Below are 15,807 nucleotides of genomic sequence, written 5' to 3' on the forward strand. Positions count from 1 at the left end.
AAAAATCCTGGTTTCTTGAAAAACTAACAAATCACTGGCTAATTTATTTAAGGTAAATAAAGGAAGAAAACACAAAAGTAAAAAATGAGAACAAGAAAGAATGACTAACAATGCAGAGGGAAAATGAAAATAAATTCTATGCAGATAAATCTGAAAACCTACATGATACGATTTTTTTGGAAAATACGGTTATTAGAATCAACCTCCATAGAAAGAGAAAGCTTAAATAGAACAACTTTAAAACAGAGAAAGTTATCAAGCAATTGTTCACACACACACAAAACCCAACAACCAAAAATGAAACCAGGCAAATAGTTTCACAGGAGAATTTTACCAAACTTTTAGTCTAGATGGTCTCAAAGTTACATAGATTGTTTTAGAGCATAGAAGATTAGAACTTCCAAATTCTTTTTACAAAACAAGTATAACATTGATACCCGAACTTGATAAAGATAATAAAAATAAATACAAGTACTCATGCAAATATCTTAATATACTATACTAGTAGTGAATAGACTCAAACCACATGTGAAGAAAATGATACCCACACCCACATGGAGTTTACATCAGAGATGCAAAATAATATGAAATCTATCAATTCACTCCCAAGGAAATAGATTAATATCTTAGGAAATCTCTCTTAATAGTATTCACTATATTAATGAGTCTAAAGAGAAAAGTCATATTATTTTCTCCATAGATGCTGAAAAAAAACTTTGGATAAAACAAAACCCATCCTCAAAACATCTCTCTAAAATGGGAGCTGTGTCAGGTTTGTGAAATTATAGAAAAATTCCTTATTTGTGTTACTAGTGCTATGTTCCATGTGCAATAAATTTGATTTCCCCCCACAACTTGTTTGCATGAAGCACAGGTAGGTTTCTGTAACAACCCAAGTGGGCCATTTTAAAAAAGGTAACTGTAGGTTTTACTAACTGCAAGATCAGACCAGTGCTGCCAAAGTTGGGACTAAAGTTCAGCAGAGATTATCTGGGATCTCTGAAACCAAATTATTTTACCTGAAATTGGTGAAAAAAAAACTCTTCCAAAGAAAAAAAGGTGGATGAATATTTACCACAAATATATCTCCATTTACACATGATAACATGGTATATGTAACATTATATGTGTGTATGTGTGTGCATGATCACATGTGGGTGTGTGTTTGTGTGTAAAATTGTAAAAGCTAGCCATTTACCTAATGGAAAAACACTGAAGGCATTCTCAGTAAGGTCAAGAAATAGACAAGAATGCCCACTATCTTGACAACTATTATATTGTTCTGTAAGTATTAGCCAATACTATTGTACAACAGAAAACAGTTAAGACACATTAGAACTGTAAAAGAGAAGAAGCTTTCCTATTTTTAGATGATCTGATAGAATACCTGGAAATCCCAGATAATCAATGATAAAGCTAACTCAATAGAATTATTCATCAAGGTAGAAGAATATAAGATTAACATACAACAGCTTTTATATACAAAAATAATGACCAATTAGAAGATATATAATGGAAGGAAGACCAGCAAAAAGATAAAATACAATGAAGAAACATACAAAAATTTTTTCAAAACCTATATAAACTATAAAACACTACTGAACGACACAAATCTGACTTAAACAGGTGGAAAGATATTCCTTGTTCTTGGCTGATAGCTCAACACTATTGAGATGCTGCTGCTGTTACTGCGGCCGCTGCTGCTGCTGCTAAGTCGCTTCAGTCGTGTCCGACTCTGTGCGACCCCATAAACGGCAGCCCACCAGGCTCCCCCGTCCCTGGGATTCTCCAGGCAAGAATACTGAAGTGGGTTGCTGTTTCCTTCTCCAATGCATGAAAGTGAAAAGTGAAAGTGAAGTCACTCAGTCATGTCTGACTCTTAGCGACCCCATGGACTGGAGCCTACCAGGCTCCTCCATCCATGGGATTTTCCAGGCAAGAGTACTGAAGTGGGGTGCCACTGCCTTCTCCGATTGAGATGCTAGCTCTACTTAATTTAATTTATAAACAATGCAGCCCCCTCAAGCTACAAGCTTTTTTATGGAGCTAAGCAAGTTGCTAAAAAGTTCATGTGGAAATATAAACAAGAAATAGCTAGAAAAATACTGAAAAGAGCTAGAAATAGCTAGAAAAATACTGAAAAGAGCTATAAGTGGGGACTGATGCTACTGCTAAGTCGCTTCAGTCATGTCCGACTCTGTGTGACCCCATAGACGGCAGCCCACCAGGGTGGGGGCAGTGGGGACTAGCACTACAGAAATTAAAACTTACTATGAGGTCTCTATGGGGCTTCCCAGGTGGTGCCAGTGGTAAAGAACCCACCTGCCAATGCAGTAGACATTAGAGATGTGGGTTTAATCCCTGGGTCAGGAAAATCCCCTGGAGGGGGGCATGGCAACCTACTCCAGTATTCTTGTCATGGAGAATGCCCTGGACAAAGGAGCCTGGAAAACTACAGTCCATAGGGTTGAAAGAGTCAGACATGGACTGAAGCAACTTAACACACACACACACAAAGACTCTATAATGAAAAGAGTGAGGTACTGGCAAATAAACAGACCAAAAGAGTGAAATATGAAGTCTCAAAATAGACCCAAATATATACACAGAAATTTTGTATTTGATAAAAGTAGTATTGCAAACTACTGGGAAAATATTTATTTAGCTAAATTGTGCTGGGACAATTGGAAAAAAATAAACTTGGAAAAAATTAAATGAATTCCATACAACATACATAAGAATAAACTCCAAATGAAGCAGAGGTCCAAATGGAAACAATAAACTCTACAAGACCTAGAAGATAATATGGGTGAATTTCTCTATAACTTGGCTTCCTTTCAACTATGACTGAAAATCCAGATACAATAAAAAAGATTTATAGATATATAGATATATTGTAGATAAAAAACAATAAATGGAGCAAAATGCTAATAGTGGGTAAAAGTCTAGATAAAGAATATATAGACACACATATATATTTATATATTCTTTACCAGATTTTCATGTATTTATATATGTATACATTGTGTTTTGAAATATTTTTACAATTTTAAGTTTGAAATAGTTTATAAAGTTTTTTAAATTTCAAAAAAGTATGCATTGTACCAACTAATATTTACAAATGTATAAAATTACTTGTATAATCTAAATGATATAGATATATAAATACACATTCATAAACATGCATGTTCCAAAGGAGTAAATGGCTATTTTAAGCAGGTGTGATTTTAGATATTTTTATGCATTATCTTTTTTACTTCTTTATATTTCCTTTCATGAGCCATTTATTTCAGCATAAGAGGATAAATAATAATTTTGTTCTTTAAAAGTTTCTCAAAGCATTGCTTATGGTAGTGAAAAAATGGAAATAATCTAAATGGACACAAATAGGTGAATGACTATGATAAAAATGACAAGTAATAAAATTAAGCAATGAAAACAGATACTTGTTCTTATTTTAAAGGTTGATCAATTATTCAGAATTATTTTGGCATTGTATAGCAATAAAATCTTACTTCTGAAACTGCAATTGTTAAAAATAATTTAAAAATAACTTTGGTTTTTCTAAACATACATTGAGGGCTTCCCTGGTTGCTCAGTGGTAACAAATCCACCTGCCAACGCAGGAGATGCAGGTTTGATCCCTGGTCTGGGAAGATCCCAAATGCTGTGGAGCAATTACGCCCCTGGGCCACAACTACTGAGCCTGAATTTTCACAAACCACACACACTTTATGTAACCACCCCCAAGATCAAGAACTACATTACTAGCACAACAGACCCACAAAATAAACTTTTTTTTATACGCAGTAGGTGTTTGTTTAGATTTACGCACATCTTAGACCTTTTCTTTGCTCACTATTTCTTTTGGCAGATAGCCCTTCTTTCTAGGATTATTTTTCTTTATACCAAAGTATATTTTTCAGAGTTCCTTTACTAGGGGTCTGTTGTTAATAGCAAATTTTCAGTTTTGTTAAAAATATCTTAAATGCATCTTTACTCTTGAAAGTTAGTTTTAAACTTTTTACTTCTAGTGTTAGTGTTAGCCACTCAGTCATGCCTGACTCTGTGACCCCATGGACTGCATCCCACCAGGCTCCTCTGTCCATGAGATTTTTCAGGCAAGGATACTAGAGTGGATTGCCATTTCCTTCTCCAGGGGATCTTCCCACCCCAGAGATCAAACCTTTGTCTCCTGCACTGCAGGCAGATTCTTTACCGACTGAGCTACAAGGTTTTAGTTCTAGGTAGACAGTTATTTTCTCTTGTGTATGTGTCAGTTGCTCAGTCGTGTCCGACTCTTTGCAACCCCATGGCCTGTAGCCCACCAGGCTCCTCTGTCCATCGAATTCTCCAGGCAAGAATACTGGAGTGGGTTGTCACGCCCTTTTCCATTTTTTTTTTTTTTTTCTCTTAGTACTTTGAAGATAATAATTCTCTGTTCCTGGCTTTCATTGTTGCTGATGTGAAATCAGTTGTTAATATATCTCCTGTTAATAAACATTTTGGTTTTTCTTTCTGGATGTTTTGGAAACAACTGTGTGTTTGTGTTTTGAAGTTTCACTACAATGTGTTCAGGTATGCATTTCTTTTCAATTATCCTGCTTGAGGCTTCCTCAATCTAAGAATTTAGCCATTATTTCTCTAAATTTTGCCTTACCCCCACTTTCTCTACTGTACTTCTGTGCGTGCGTGTGTGCTTAGTTGCTAAGTCACGTCCGACTTTGCAACCCTGTGGACTGTAGCCCGCCAGGCTCCTCTGTCCATGGGATTTTCTCAAACAAGAATACTGGTGTGTGCTGCCATTTCCTTCTTCAGGGGACCTTACTGACCTGGTACCCTTCTAGATCTCCCATTTGACATAACTAGAACATTCTTACTCTGACATCTTTGTCTCTTAACCTACCTTTTTACATTTTCTCTTTGCTTGTCTATGTTGCATTTTAAGTAATTTCCCATTCACTGATTTTCTTTGCAGTTGTCTACTCTTCTGTTTAACTCATCCACTCTTCCTAATTAAAGATGTTCTTTTTTTAATTTTTAGAAGTTCTATTTTGTTCTTGTTTTTAGAAAATTTATGGCTGATTTCAATTGTCCCTGGTTCTTTTATCATATCTTAAATAATCTTAGCTTTTAAATGTATTGAAGATAGTTATTTGCATTTGCTTCTGCCTGGCACTATCAAGCCAAGCACATTTTTAAACTGTTTTTTTTAGGCTGGAGCTGTCTCATACCATTTGAGCAGAACTAATTCTAGCCCTAAATTGGTATGAGCATGAGGACTGGTCATTTCTGCCTTCAAAAAATCTTTAGCTTTTCCACCAACCTAACCATACATTAGAAATTATTGATAACTATATTTTATCTGGTTTTTTAATGTGACTTCATATGGGAGGGTGTCCTTGTGAATCTAACCTGCCATATTGTTCAATATTTTATTTTACTGCTCTATTCAGGCACTATTATAACATAGACCCAATGACTGAAGGTTATATTAGAAATATATCTATCACATATTATAGTATCTATATTTGAATAGCAGAAAAGACAACTTCCCTTCATTGTTCTAAATTATCTTGGGTCTTTTTAGACACCTATTATTTCATATGTTTTAGAATCTATTGTCAAAATAAAAAGTATTTGTAGGGTCTTGATGGGCAATGTACATACATATACTACGTATATAATGGAGAGAGAGAATCTGTGTTTAAAATTTGGTTATTTATAATATTTAATCTATCTTACATTTCTGGTTAATATTTTCCTTAAGTTTTTTTTCATAATTAAAAGATTTTTTTTCTGTTATAGTTTCCATTTAATTATCTTGGGATTACTAGTTATTTTCAAAAACATATTGTTTTTGATATCCACTTTGTACAAATGGCTTAATAGTTTTAAGGATTTTTTGGTCATTGCATGCAAGACTGCCAAAAACAAACAATAAAGTATTAAGTGCCTCAATTAATGGCTTATTTTCAAAATACCAATAGTACAAGGATCATTTCTACTTTTCAGCCTGGGCAGCCCTGGAGGAGAAAATGCCAATTGCTCTTCTTTTTCCTTAATGTTTATAAAATAAATAAAATTACAGTGGTTCCTGAAGCAAACAAGCAAAAAAAGTCGAAATGAATTTTTTCTAGGAATTCAACACTTCTATTTAGAATCTACATGTTTTATGCTTCATTAAACATAGCTCTATTACTAATCATTTTCACCAAGAACATACACAGCTATCCCTTTCTAGGGTCGCTCTCCCAATTAACAAAAATCCACCCCAGCCTCTACACTTGCCCACCCCTCCCCTCTGCATGACAGTTGCATCTCAACAAACAAAAATACTGCAGAACGCTGAGAGGCATGCCACATTTCTGAAATGACATCAACTTAGAATCCTTCAAAGTTCAGAAACTATTTTTTTTCTTTTTTCATCAAGTATGTCACCACCACATATCCATCCTCTTGTGTCTTGTACATTTTAGTAGTTAGAGCTCAGCAAAATAGTCTTTGGATGGCATCACCGACTCAATGGACATGAGTGAGTAAACTCTGGGAGTTGGCAATGGACAGGGAGGCCTGGGGTGCTGCAGTCCATGGGGTCACAAAGAGTCGGACGCGACTGAACTGAACTGAACTGAAAATATTCCTTGAATGTTTACTGGGAGGCATTGAGGATGGAGTCAGGAGTTCTAGGATTAACTCTGTGTTGTGTGCTGTGCTTAGTCGCTCAGTCGTTTCCGACTCTTGGAGAGCCCATGGACTGTAGTCTGTCAGGCACCTCTGTCCACGAGAATTCTCCAGGCAAGAATACTGGAGTGGGTTACCATGCCCTCCTCCAGGAGATCTTCCCAACCCAGGTATCGAACCCAAGTCTCCCGTATTGCAGGCGGATCCTTTACCATCTCAGCCACCAGGGAAAGCCAAAAATACCGCAGTGGGTAGGCTATCCCTTCTTCAGGGGATCTTCCCCACCCAGGAGTCGAACTGGAGTCTCCTTCATTACCGGCGGTTTCTTTACCAGCGGAGCAACCAGGGAAGCCCAGGATTAACTCTAAAACCTATAAATAGAATAAAATAAATTAAATAAATTACACACATGTGTGAACACGTGAGCACTATGCATTTTTCTCTTAAAAGATTTTCTTTTTAACCTCAAGAGCCTTATTTTGGCTCCCCAAACACTGATTTCCCTCAACAGTCATTCAGAAAACAAGAGTCAAAGCATATATGTAGAAATAACTTTTTTGCTAGAGGATTATAATTGCAATATAAGACAGGAGATCCCAAAGGAACCTGAGACACTGCCTTGCCCTGATTTGGACGAAAGACCCAGGCGATTAGTGAAAAACGTTTCCTGCATCCCTCGGGTGTGTGTAGCTGGAGCGGTCTCCCAGAAAGTAACCGCAGACACCACTGCGGTCAACCAGCATTTGCAGTCACCAGCGCAGTATCGTGAATGGTTTCTCCTACCCGCCGTCCGGCGCTCCCTAGTAAACTGACTGCCTCCAGCCCTCCGAACCAACCCCCGGTTTCCTGGGTTACTGGCCTCCGCGCTCCTCCCAAGTTCTCCTCAGAGAGACGGCGATCTTACGTTCTCGGCGCGTGACGCAGCACGCTTTGGTATAAATACGTGCGGCCGGCAGCGTCTTTCTCTCTCATCGCGCGGCAGGCTTCAAGATGGCGCCGGTGAGTGTTCGTGTTGTTGCCGGGAGTGAGCTGAGTTTCGCCTGTTGTAGATGAGTTTCGTAGCTGGCGAGTTGAGATCGTCTAATTTTAGGCAGAGGAAGGATAAAAATGGGAACTTCGGTTAGGAACACAAGCAGAACGTTAAGATTGTGAGGGGGTTTTTTTCTTAACTGCTGTCGACTGCCATGCGGTCTTGTGGATTTCGAGGTAGGCCCGAATTGGCTTACCATGGTTGGTCGTGGCAGCGCAGGGAATGAAGAGGAGGCAGGACGGTGAACGGGGTTAGTGGGACAGCCTTTGGGCCATTACTTTTTTTTTTTTTTATCTCGCGCCTGATAACGCCGATGATACCCTGTTTGTTTCCACTAGGAAGCGACGGTGGGTAATGCGGCAGGTCTAATGGCTTTGCCAGGCGGAGTGAGAGAGCTGAGGCACTCAATTTCCCGGGATAGCCGCGGTTGCAGAAGTTTCAGAGAACTTAAAAAGTTAGAGAAGAGGGTTTCTTCATTATCTCACGATAAAAGTTTTTAAAATGGTGAAAGCCAGAACTCTTAAGTGAATGTAAAAGTGGCGTTTTTCAAAGTTTTTACTTAATAAATAAGGGAACCAGTACCTAAAGCCGGTTAAAGAGCTTTAAAGCCATCCAAAGAGCATTTGAAATGTTAGGGTAAAACTGCATTTCTAAACCTAATTAATACTCAGAGGTATAAATTGCCCAGTCAAGTCCAGCTCCTAGTATTCTTTTCTACCAGTTTCAGTTAAGTCGCTCAGTCGTGTCCGACTCTTTGCGACCCCATGGACTGCAGCACGCCAGGCTTTCCTGTCATCACTAACTCCAGGAGCTTGCTCAGACAAATGTCCTTCGAGTCGGTGATGCCATCCAACCATCTCATCCTCTGTTGTTCCCTTCTCCTGCCTTCAGTCTTTTCCCAGCATCAGGGTCTTTTCCAATGAGTCAGTTCTTCACATCAGGTGGCCAGAGTAATGGAGCTTCAGTATGAATATTCAGGACCGATTTCTTTTAGCATTGTTTGGTTAGATCTTGCAGTCCAAGAGACTCTAAAGAATTTTCTCCAGCACCACAGTTTAAAAGCATAAATTCTTCAGCGCTCAGCTTTCTTTATGGTCCAACTCTCACATCTATACATGACTACTGGAAAAACCATAGATTGTTTCAAAGTTTGGATAAAAATTTTTGACACAAATATGTTTTTTTAAAAAGCAGAACAGATTAAAGGAATATCCCATTCTGGCTTGCAGCTGAGCTTCGGCTAAGTGGTAGGCTACCTGATTCCCCACCTGCAGAGGGGGTGGCAGTAGTAAAGACATACCTGGTAATTTGAAATTGAACATGTACCCTCTGGAAAATAAAAGCCCACAAAACTTAGTCTTGATAATTTGAGGGGGGAAAAAATGGACCTAATTAGAAGTTCTGATCAAGCTCTGGGTAACTTGTTTAAAGGAGGTTGATTCTCTTAATTTTTTCCATTTGAAAAATAGGATTCTTGGGAATCTTCTGGTGAAGGAAACCATAGGTCACCATGTACTTTGAGATTTCTTGAATTTTGCAGTTGTGAAACACTTACATGATGAACAAGGGAAATTTCCAGTGGATTTCATGAAACTTGGTTTTTAACCAAGTTAACGAGTGTACTCCCTTACTCATAGCCAGGTTAGAAAAACTTGGGGTGTAGAATTTTGCACTGTTTCATACATATATAGCCTCATTGTACATCTCTGCACTGATATAGGGTTTTGATTTTACATGTGAATAAATTGTTGTAGAGAGCCATACTTACATTAACTTTTCTGTAGAAGAAAGACAAGAAGCCTAAGAAGTCAACCTGGAAGTTTAATTTGGATCTTACTCATCCAGTAGAAGATGGAATTTTTGATTCGGGAAATTTTGTAAGTATCACTCTACTCAGCTTGGTTTTATCATTTTAGTAGAATTTCTAATAATTAATTATATAATCTTGGATTTTAACCTAATCTCTGTTCCTAGGGTACCTTCCCTAGTGAATATCTAGGGTTTTCTTCCCTAGTGTGGCATTTTTTTTGTTTTAAAATAGGAACAGTTTCTGCGGGAGAAGGTTAAAGTAAATGGAAAAACTGGAAATCTTGGGAATGTGGTTCACATTGAACGCTTCAAGAATAAAATCATAGTCGTTTCTGAGAAACAGTTCTCTAAAAGGTTGGTATGTGTTTTCCATCGTGTTTTGTTTAAACAGTGTTGGGTACTGTAATATTACAATGTGTTTGAAGAAACACGTCTGTTGTGTAGTACAGGAGTAGTGTCCTAGCTTCTAATAGAAGCAGCCAATCAAAGGTAAATTTCTCTAATGTTCATCCTGTGGCCAGTTTTCATTCATTAAAATTTTCTTGACAGATAGTAAATATTAATACTTCGTAATGACAGCACTGTTTGTTACTGCATAGCCTAGCAGTGAACCAAACACTAGGTAGCCACCCCCAAGGAACTTAAATTTAAGCATAGAAGAGAGATAATGAAATGCAGTAATGTAAGTAGTTGGTAAGAGCCGTGCGTAAGTGCATAAAAAAAGTTGATGTTTAAAGTGGTCAGGGAAAGCTTCATCTAAATGAAATACAGTAGTGAGCCAAAGACTTAGGAGCCTGTGGTGGTAGTACATATTAGCTATGGTTGTGAATTAATCACTAGGGATTTGGAGATGAAGTATCTGTCCCCAAGATTCTTATGGACATGCAGATAACTGTTATAAATGCAATATTGTAATTGCTGCATTGAAGGTAGAGATTGGGATAGCAGGAGTTTGCAGAGAACCTGAGAGTAAGCTTAGTGTTGCCAGTGGAATGAGATTCCTAACGGGGGAGCAACATTGACAGAGGGCAGGGAGGCTTGAGAGGAATGCGTAGGAGTTCAGAATTGTAAAATGTAAAGGGAGAGTGATTGGAATAATGAAATCAGGCCACGCTGAAAGCTTTTTTTATAAGGACTGCACCACATGCAGGTTTTAAGACTGGATAATCTTGAGCTTGTGAATAAGATTCAGCCCTGTTGACAGGTTGCCTCTTGTTGATCCAAGATGGGATTGAAATTAGGGAGATTGGTGGTGAAGAGAATGTTGATACTGGCATGTAACATTTGAAGAATGAGATCATATTGTTTAATTTAAAAATCTAATGTCGCAGTAAGACTGAAGAGGAAGCTACTATTACTGCTATCCTTTATATTAGTCTCCATATAAAGTTTATTGTGAGGGTGGGGGAGAATAAGGGTTTTGTTGTAGGGCATAAATTGATACTAATTGGGGTTGAGAGTGCTACCTTATATCCCTAGCAGCCTTGCTCAATATTTAGTACAAATGAAATAATTAGAGGGAACTAGGAACACAGAAGATGGATATGACAGTGCATCTTATATAGGCCTTTATGTAGTAAGTATTATATGTAATGAAATTTATTTTTATTTTAAAGGTATTTGAAGTACCTTACCAAGAAATACCTTAAAAAGAACAATCTTCGTGATTGGCTTCGTGTGGTTGCATCTGACAAGGAGACTTATGAGCTTCGTTACTTCCAGATTAGTCAAGATGAAGATGAATCTGAGTCTGAGGACTAGATGATGCCATCCTTCACAGGGCTTTGCTTGCTAATAAAACTAATTACACATACAAAAGAAAGAAACATCTTGAAATGGACCTTTAGCTTATCAGTGAATAAAAAACATTACTCTGTATGTTAAACATTCTATTTAAGTGTATGCTGTTTATATAGTGCTGGCTTTCCTTTAATACTTTTTTATATTTTTATTGGAGTGTAGTTGATTTACAATGTTGTGTTAGTTTCAGGTATATAGCAAAGTGAATGAGTTATACATAGATATCCACTCGTTCTTCTGTCATATAGACCATTACAGAGTATTGAGTAGAGTTCCCTGTGCTATACAGTTTTTTAGTTATATGCTAAGTTGCTTCACTTGTGTCCAGCTATCTGCAAACCCATGGACTGTAGCCTGCCAGTCTCCTCTGTCCATGGGATTCTCCAGGCAAGAATACTGGAGTGGGTTGCCATTTCCTACTCTTACCTGTTTTATGTGTAGTAGTGTGTACATGCCAGTGTCAATCTCCCAATGTATCCTTCTCCCCCGTATCCCCTGGTAATAAGTTTGCTGCATCTGACTTCCATTTTGTAAATAAGCCTTTGTCCACCTCCCCCCCGCCCCAAATACTTTGTATAAGCAATATTTAAATAGCTTATAGCTAGTGGAATTTCAGGATTTATCTAATGTACTGTAAAACAGATGTCCTCAAGTTAAAAGTATATAGCAAAAACACAATTGGGTGTAACTATATAATAAAATATTTAGATTTGATCAACCGTATCTTTGTACAATGTGTAAAAGAATCCTGATTGCCTACAGTTCTTACACATAAGTGCTCAGTATTGAATCACTCCTGCCTTTTGCTTCAGGGGAACACTTCCCTAATGAGTTGAGCATGGTACTATAAACCAGATTCCCTGTTGATCATGATCCAGGTGCCTTGTGGGCACTAGAAACAAAACCTTTGAAGGATTTGAATCTGAGCTCTTACCCACTAAATCTGCTTGTATGTTCTTTGAATAATTAGAATTCCCTCAACTAGTTGGAATCTCTCAACCTCCGTACTAATCATTCAGAAAATGTTGGTCTTCTGTTGCTTGAAACTCAGTGGACAGACCCTTTCTCCCAAATAAAGCAACCCTTGAGAGCTCTTGAAGCAGTCAGTTCAGTCGCTCAGTCGTGTCCCTGTGAATTGCAGCACGCTAGGCCTAACTGTCCACCAACCCCTGGAGTTCACCCAAACTCATGTCCATCAACTCTGATGCCATCCAGCCATCTCATCCTCTCTCGTCCCCTTCTCCTCCTGCCCTCAGTCCCTCCCAGCATCAGAGTCTTTTCCAGTGAGTCAGTTCTTTGCATGAGGTGGCCAAAGTACTGGAGTTTCAGCTTTAGCATCAGTCCTTCCAATGAACACCCGGGACTGATCTCCTTTAGAATGGACTGGTTGGGTCTCCTTGCAGTCCAAGGGACTCTCAAGAGTCTTCTCCAACACCACAATTCAAAAGCATCAATTCGGGGCTCAGCTTTCTTCACAGTCCAACTCTCACATCCATACATGACCACAGGAAAAACCATAGCCTTGACTAGACGGACCTTTGTTGGCAAAGTAATGTCTCTGCTTTTGAATATGCTATCTAGGTTGGTCATAACTTTTCTTCCAAAGAGTAAGCAAGCGTCTTTTAATTTCATGGTTGCAGTCACCATCCGCAGTGATTTTGGAGCCCCAAAAAATAAAGTCTGACACTGTTTCCCCATCTATTTCCCATGAAGTGATGGGACCAGATGCCATGATCTTAGTTTTCTGAATGTTGAGCTTTAAGCCAACTTTTCCACTCTCTTTTCACTTTCATCAAGAGGCTCTTTAGTTCCTCTTCACTTTCTTTAAGCAGAATGGTTAACAATCTCCAAATTGTAGATGAGAATTAATGGAAGGGAGGTACTAGAGCCATATCTTCTACTGGTCCCAGGGTGGTGGTAGTACCTCAGGTACTTAGATGGGCCATGAATCCTAATGCCAGTAGAATAGTGTTGCCAGATTTTGACTATTCCAACTGAATATAGATGTGTGTGTAATTGGTTTTGGGAGTGTTAAATGTTTTCATTCTATTAAGAGCTTTAAGTACTCACCAAAGTTAACACAGCCACTCCTCCCTTAACTCTGCCCCATTTGAATTGTTCATGTTTTTCATCAACATCCTACTGTGTGCTTGCTTTGTTGGGCATGGTGGATGCATTGAAGTAAAAACAGCCTGCTTTCAGGTATTGTGAGGGAAACTGACCACATGGTGAGGAAAATTGCATTAAAGTATAACAAAGGGAGAAGGCAATGGCACCCCACTCCAATACTCCTGCCTGGAAAGTCCCATGGATGGAGGAGCCTGGAGGGCTGCAGTCCATGGGATCGCTGAGGGTTGGACACGACTGAGCAACTTCACTTTCACTTTTCACTTTCATGCATTGGAGAAGGAAATGGCAACCCACTCCAGTGTTCTTGCCTGGAGAATCCCAGGGAAGCCTGGTGGGCTGCCGTCTATGGGGTCACACAGTGTCAGACACGACTGAAGTGACTTGGCAGCAGCGTAACAAAGGGGTTTTAAAAGAGTTTGATGTGGTCAAGGGAAGGAAGTGAGGAAGTATTTGAGCTGACCTAAAACAGGCAAAGTCAACTCTGGATAAAGAGAAAAGGGTGTTTCAGGCAGAGGGAACAGCATAGGTAAAATTCTCAGGACATTGGGGGTCTGGTTGGCATACCATTCATCTGAGAAGAATCTGGAAAGTTAAGTAGAAGCCAGCCCATGTAGGACAGAAGTTGATGCCTCCTTTTAATCGAGAGCTATGGGAAAGTGCTGAATTTTAAGTAGTGGGTAATGAGAATCCAATGAGGTAAGCATTTTGAAAAAGATCAGTGGCTGCTTTATGAAGACTGGTTGTTAGTGGGGGTCATATTGGATGCTTCCCAGGTAGCTCAACTGGTAAAAGAATCCACCTGCAATGCAGGAGACCTCAGTTGGATTCCTGGGTTGGGAAGATCCCCTGGAGAAGGGAGAGACTACCCACTCTGGTATTCTTGGGCTTCCCTAGTGGCCCAGACGGTAAAGAATCCACCTGCATTGCTGGAGACCTGGGTTTGATCCCTGGGTTGGGAAGATCCTTTGGAGGAGGGCATGGCAACCCACTCCAGTATTCTTGCCTAGAGAATCCCCAGGGACAGAGGAGCCTGGTGGGCTACAGTCCATGGGGTTGCAAAGAGTCAGATACGACTGAACAACTAAGCACATATTGGGTGCAAGGATACAGGAGGCTTATGGCTAGATCCTTGATGGTAGAGAAGAGTGAGGTGTTGGAGATGGGCAAGTAGATGATTTAGGGATTTTTCAGAGGATAAAATTTTGAGGACTTGGTGATGGACATTGGTGGAATGGGAGAAATGTCAAGGGTGACATACAGTGGGCTTAGATGGTGGCGTTTGCTGAGTTTGGTTACAGTGGAAGAAGTAGGTTTAGGCCATGCTGAATTTGAGGTCCAGAAAGTGTCAAGTATGAACTTGAATATAGTACAGGTTTAGTACAGGTATAGTACAGATAACCTGCTTGTCTTCTGCAAGAAAAGTAGTAAAGAAAACAGTGGACATGGGTGAAATTGCCTATGGAGAGCGCAGGGTGAGGATAAAGTATTGCAAACACCAACTGCCTCCTTATTTCTCTCCTAATCTTTCAGAAACAATTAATTTAACTTTTGATCCTGTATGCTGGAACTTGGATATTTTGCCAAGTAAGATACATATGCCTTTAAGGAGTTGGCAAGTTAGTTGAGATAAGCACATTCACTTAACATTTTTGTGAGAAAAGCTGCATGCTAGAACTGCTGATAGTAGTGCTCACTCAGTCCTGTCCGACGCTTTGTGACCCCATGGACTGTAGCCCATCAGGCTCCTCTGTCCGTGGGATTCTCCAGGCAAGAATACTGGAGTGGGTTGCCATTTCCTCCCCATGGAATCTTCTGACCCAAGGACTGAACCATACTGAAGTACAAAATAGACATTTGTTTTTTGAAGCTTATACTCAAGTGGAGGAAGATAGTAACATGTATGATTGTTGTTTTCATTGTTGTTTAGTCCCTAAGTCATGTCCAACTCTACTGTGACCCCATGGACTCTAACCTGCCAGGCTCCCCTGTCCATGGGACTTCCCAGGCAAGAATACTGGAGTTAACAGCCTTTTCCTCCTCCAGGGAATCTTCCTGACCCAGGGATCCAGCCCACGTCTCCAGCATTGCAGGCAGATTCTTTACCACTAGTGCCACCTGGGAAGCCCCAGAATGTTTGGTACGTAGTGGTAAATTTTATGAAGAAAAATCAGAGATAAAAAATGTAGGGAGGATGGCTTGTTGAATTTGTCAATAAGGTCAGGAAAGGGTTAACTGAGAAAAGCTTAAGTGAGGAAAGACCTAAAGGAGCTAGGGTCCAACCAGATACCTGGGGGGAAACATCCAGGCACAGAGAGTAACAGAACAAAGGCTCTGAAACAGGAGTGCCTCTGGTA

The 15,807-nt window shown here is 39.4% G+C and overlaps 1 protein-coding gene across 1 annotated transcript; it reads left to right on the plus strand.

The window, feature by feature from the left end:
- The first annotated feature begins 7,544 nt into the window (after positions 1–7,544).
- On the plus strand, positions 7,545–12,037 carry RPL22L1 (ribosomal protein L22 like 1). Its single transcript, XM_025288295.3, has 4 exons — positions 7,545–7,683; positions 9,499–9,591; positions 9,756–9,877; positions 11,140–12,037. The coding sequence occupies exons 1-4, from the start codon at positions 7,675–7,677 to the stop codon at positions 11,282–11,284; spliced, it is 369 nt and encodes a 122-aa protein (XP_025144080.1). The 5' UTR covers positions 7,545–7,674; the 3' UTR covers positions 11,285–12,037.
- The last annotated feature ends 3,770 nt before the right edge of the window (positions 12,038–15,807 follow it).

This window comes from Bubalus bubalis, chromosome 1 (assembly GCF_019923935.1).
Source record: "Bubalus bubalis isolate 160015118507 breed Murrah chromosome 1, NDDB_SH_1, whole genome shotgun sequence".
Classification (NCBI taxonomy): domain Eukaryota; kingdom Metazoa; phylum Chordata; class Mammalia; order Artiodactyla; family Bovidae; genus Bubalus; species Bubalus bubalis.

What these genes read in the sequence shown, in the direction of transcription:
- RPL22L1 (XM_025288295.3), top strand. An exon ending in TTTTTGATTCGGGAAATTTT is followed by an intron (nt 9,592 to 9,755) that starts GTAAGTATCACT and finishes GTTTTAAAATAG; the next exon opens with GAACAGTTTCTGCGGGAGAA. An exon ending in GAGAAACAGTTCTCTAAAAG is followed by an intron (nt 9,878 to 11,139) that starts GTTGGTATGTGT and finishes TTTATTTTAAAG; the next exon opens with GTATTTGAAGTACCTTACCA.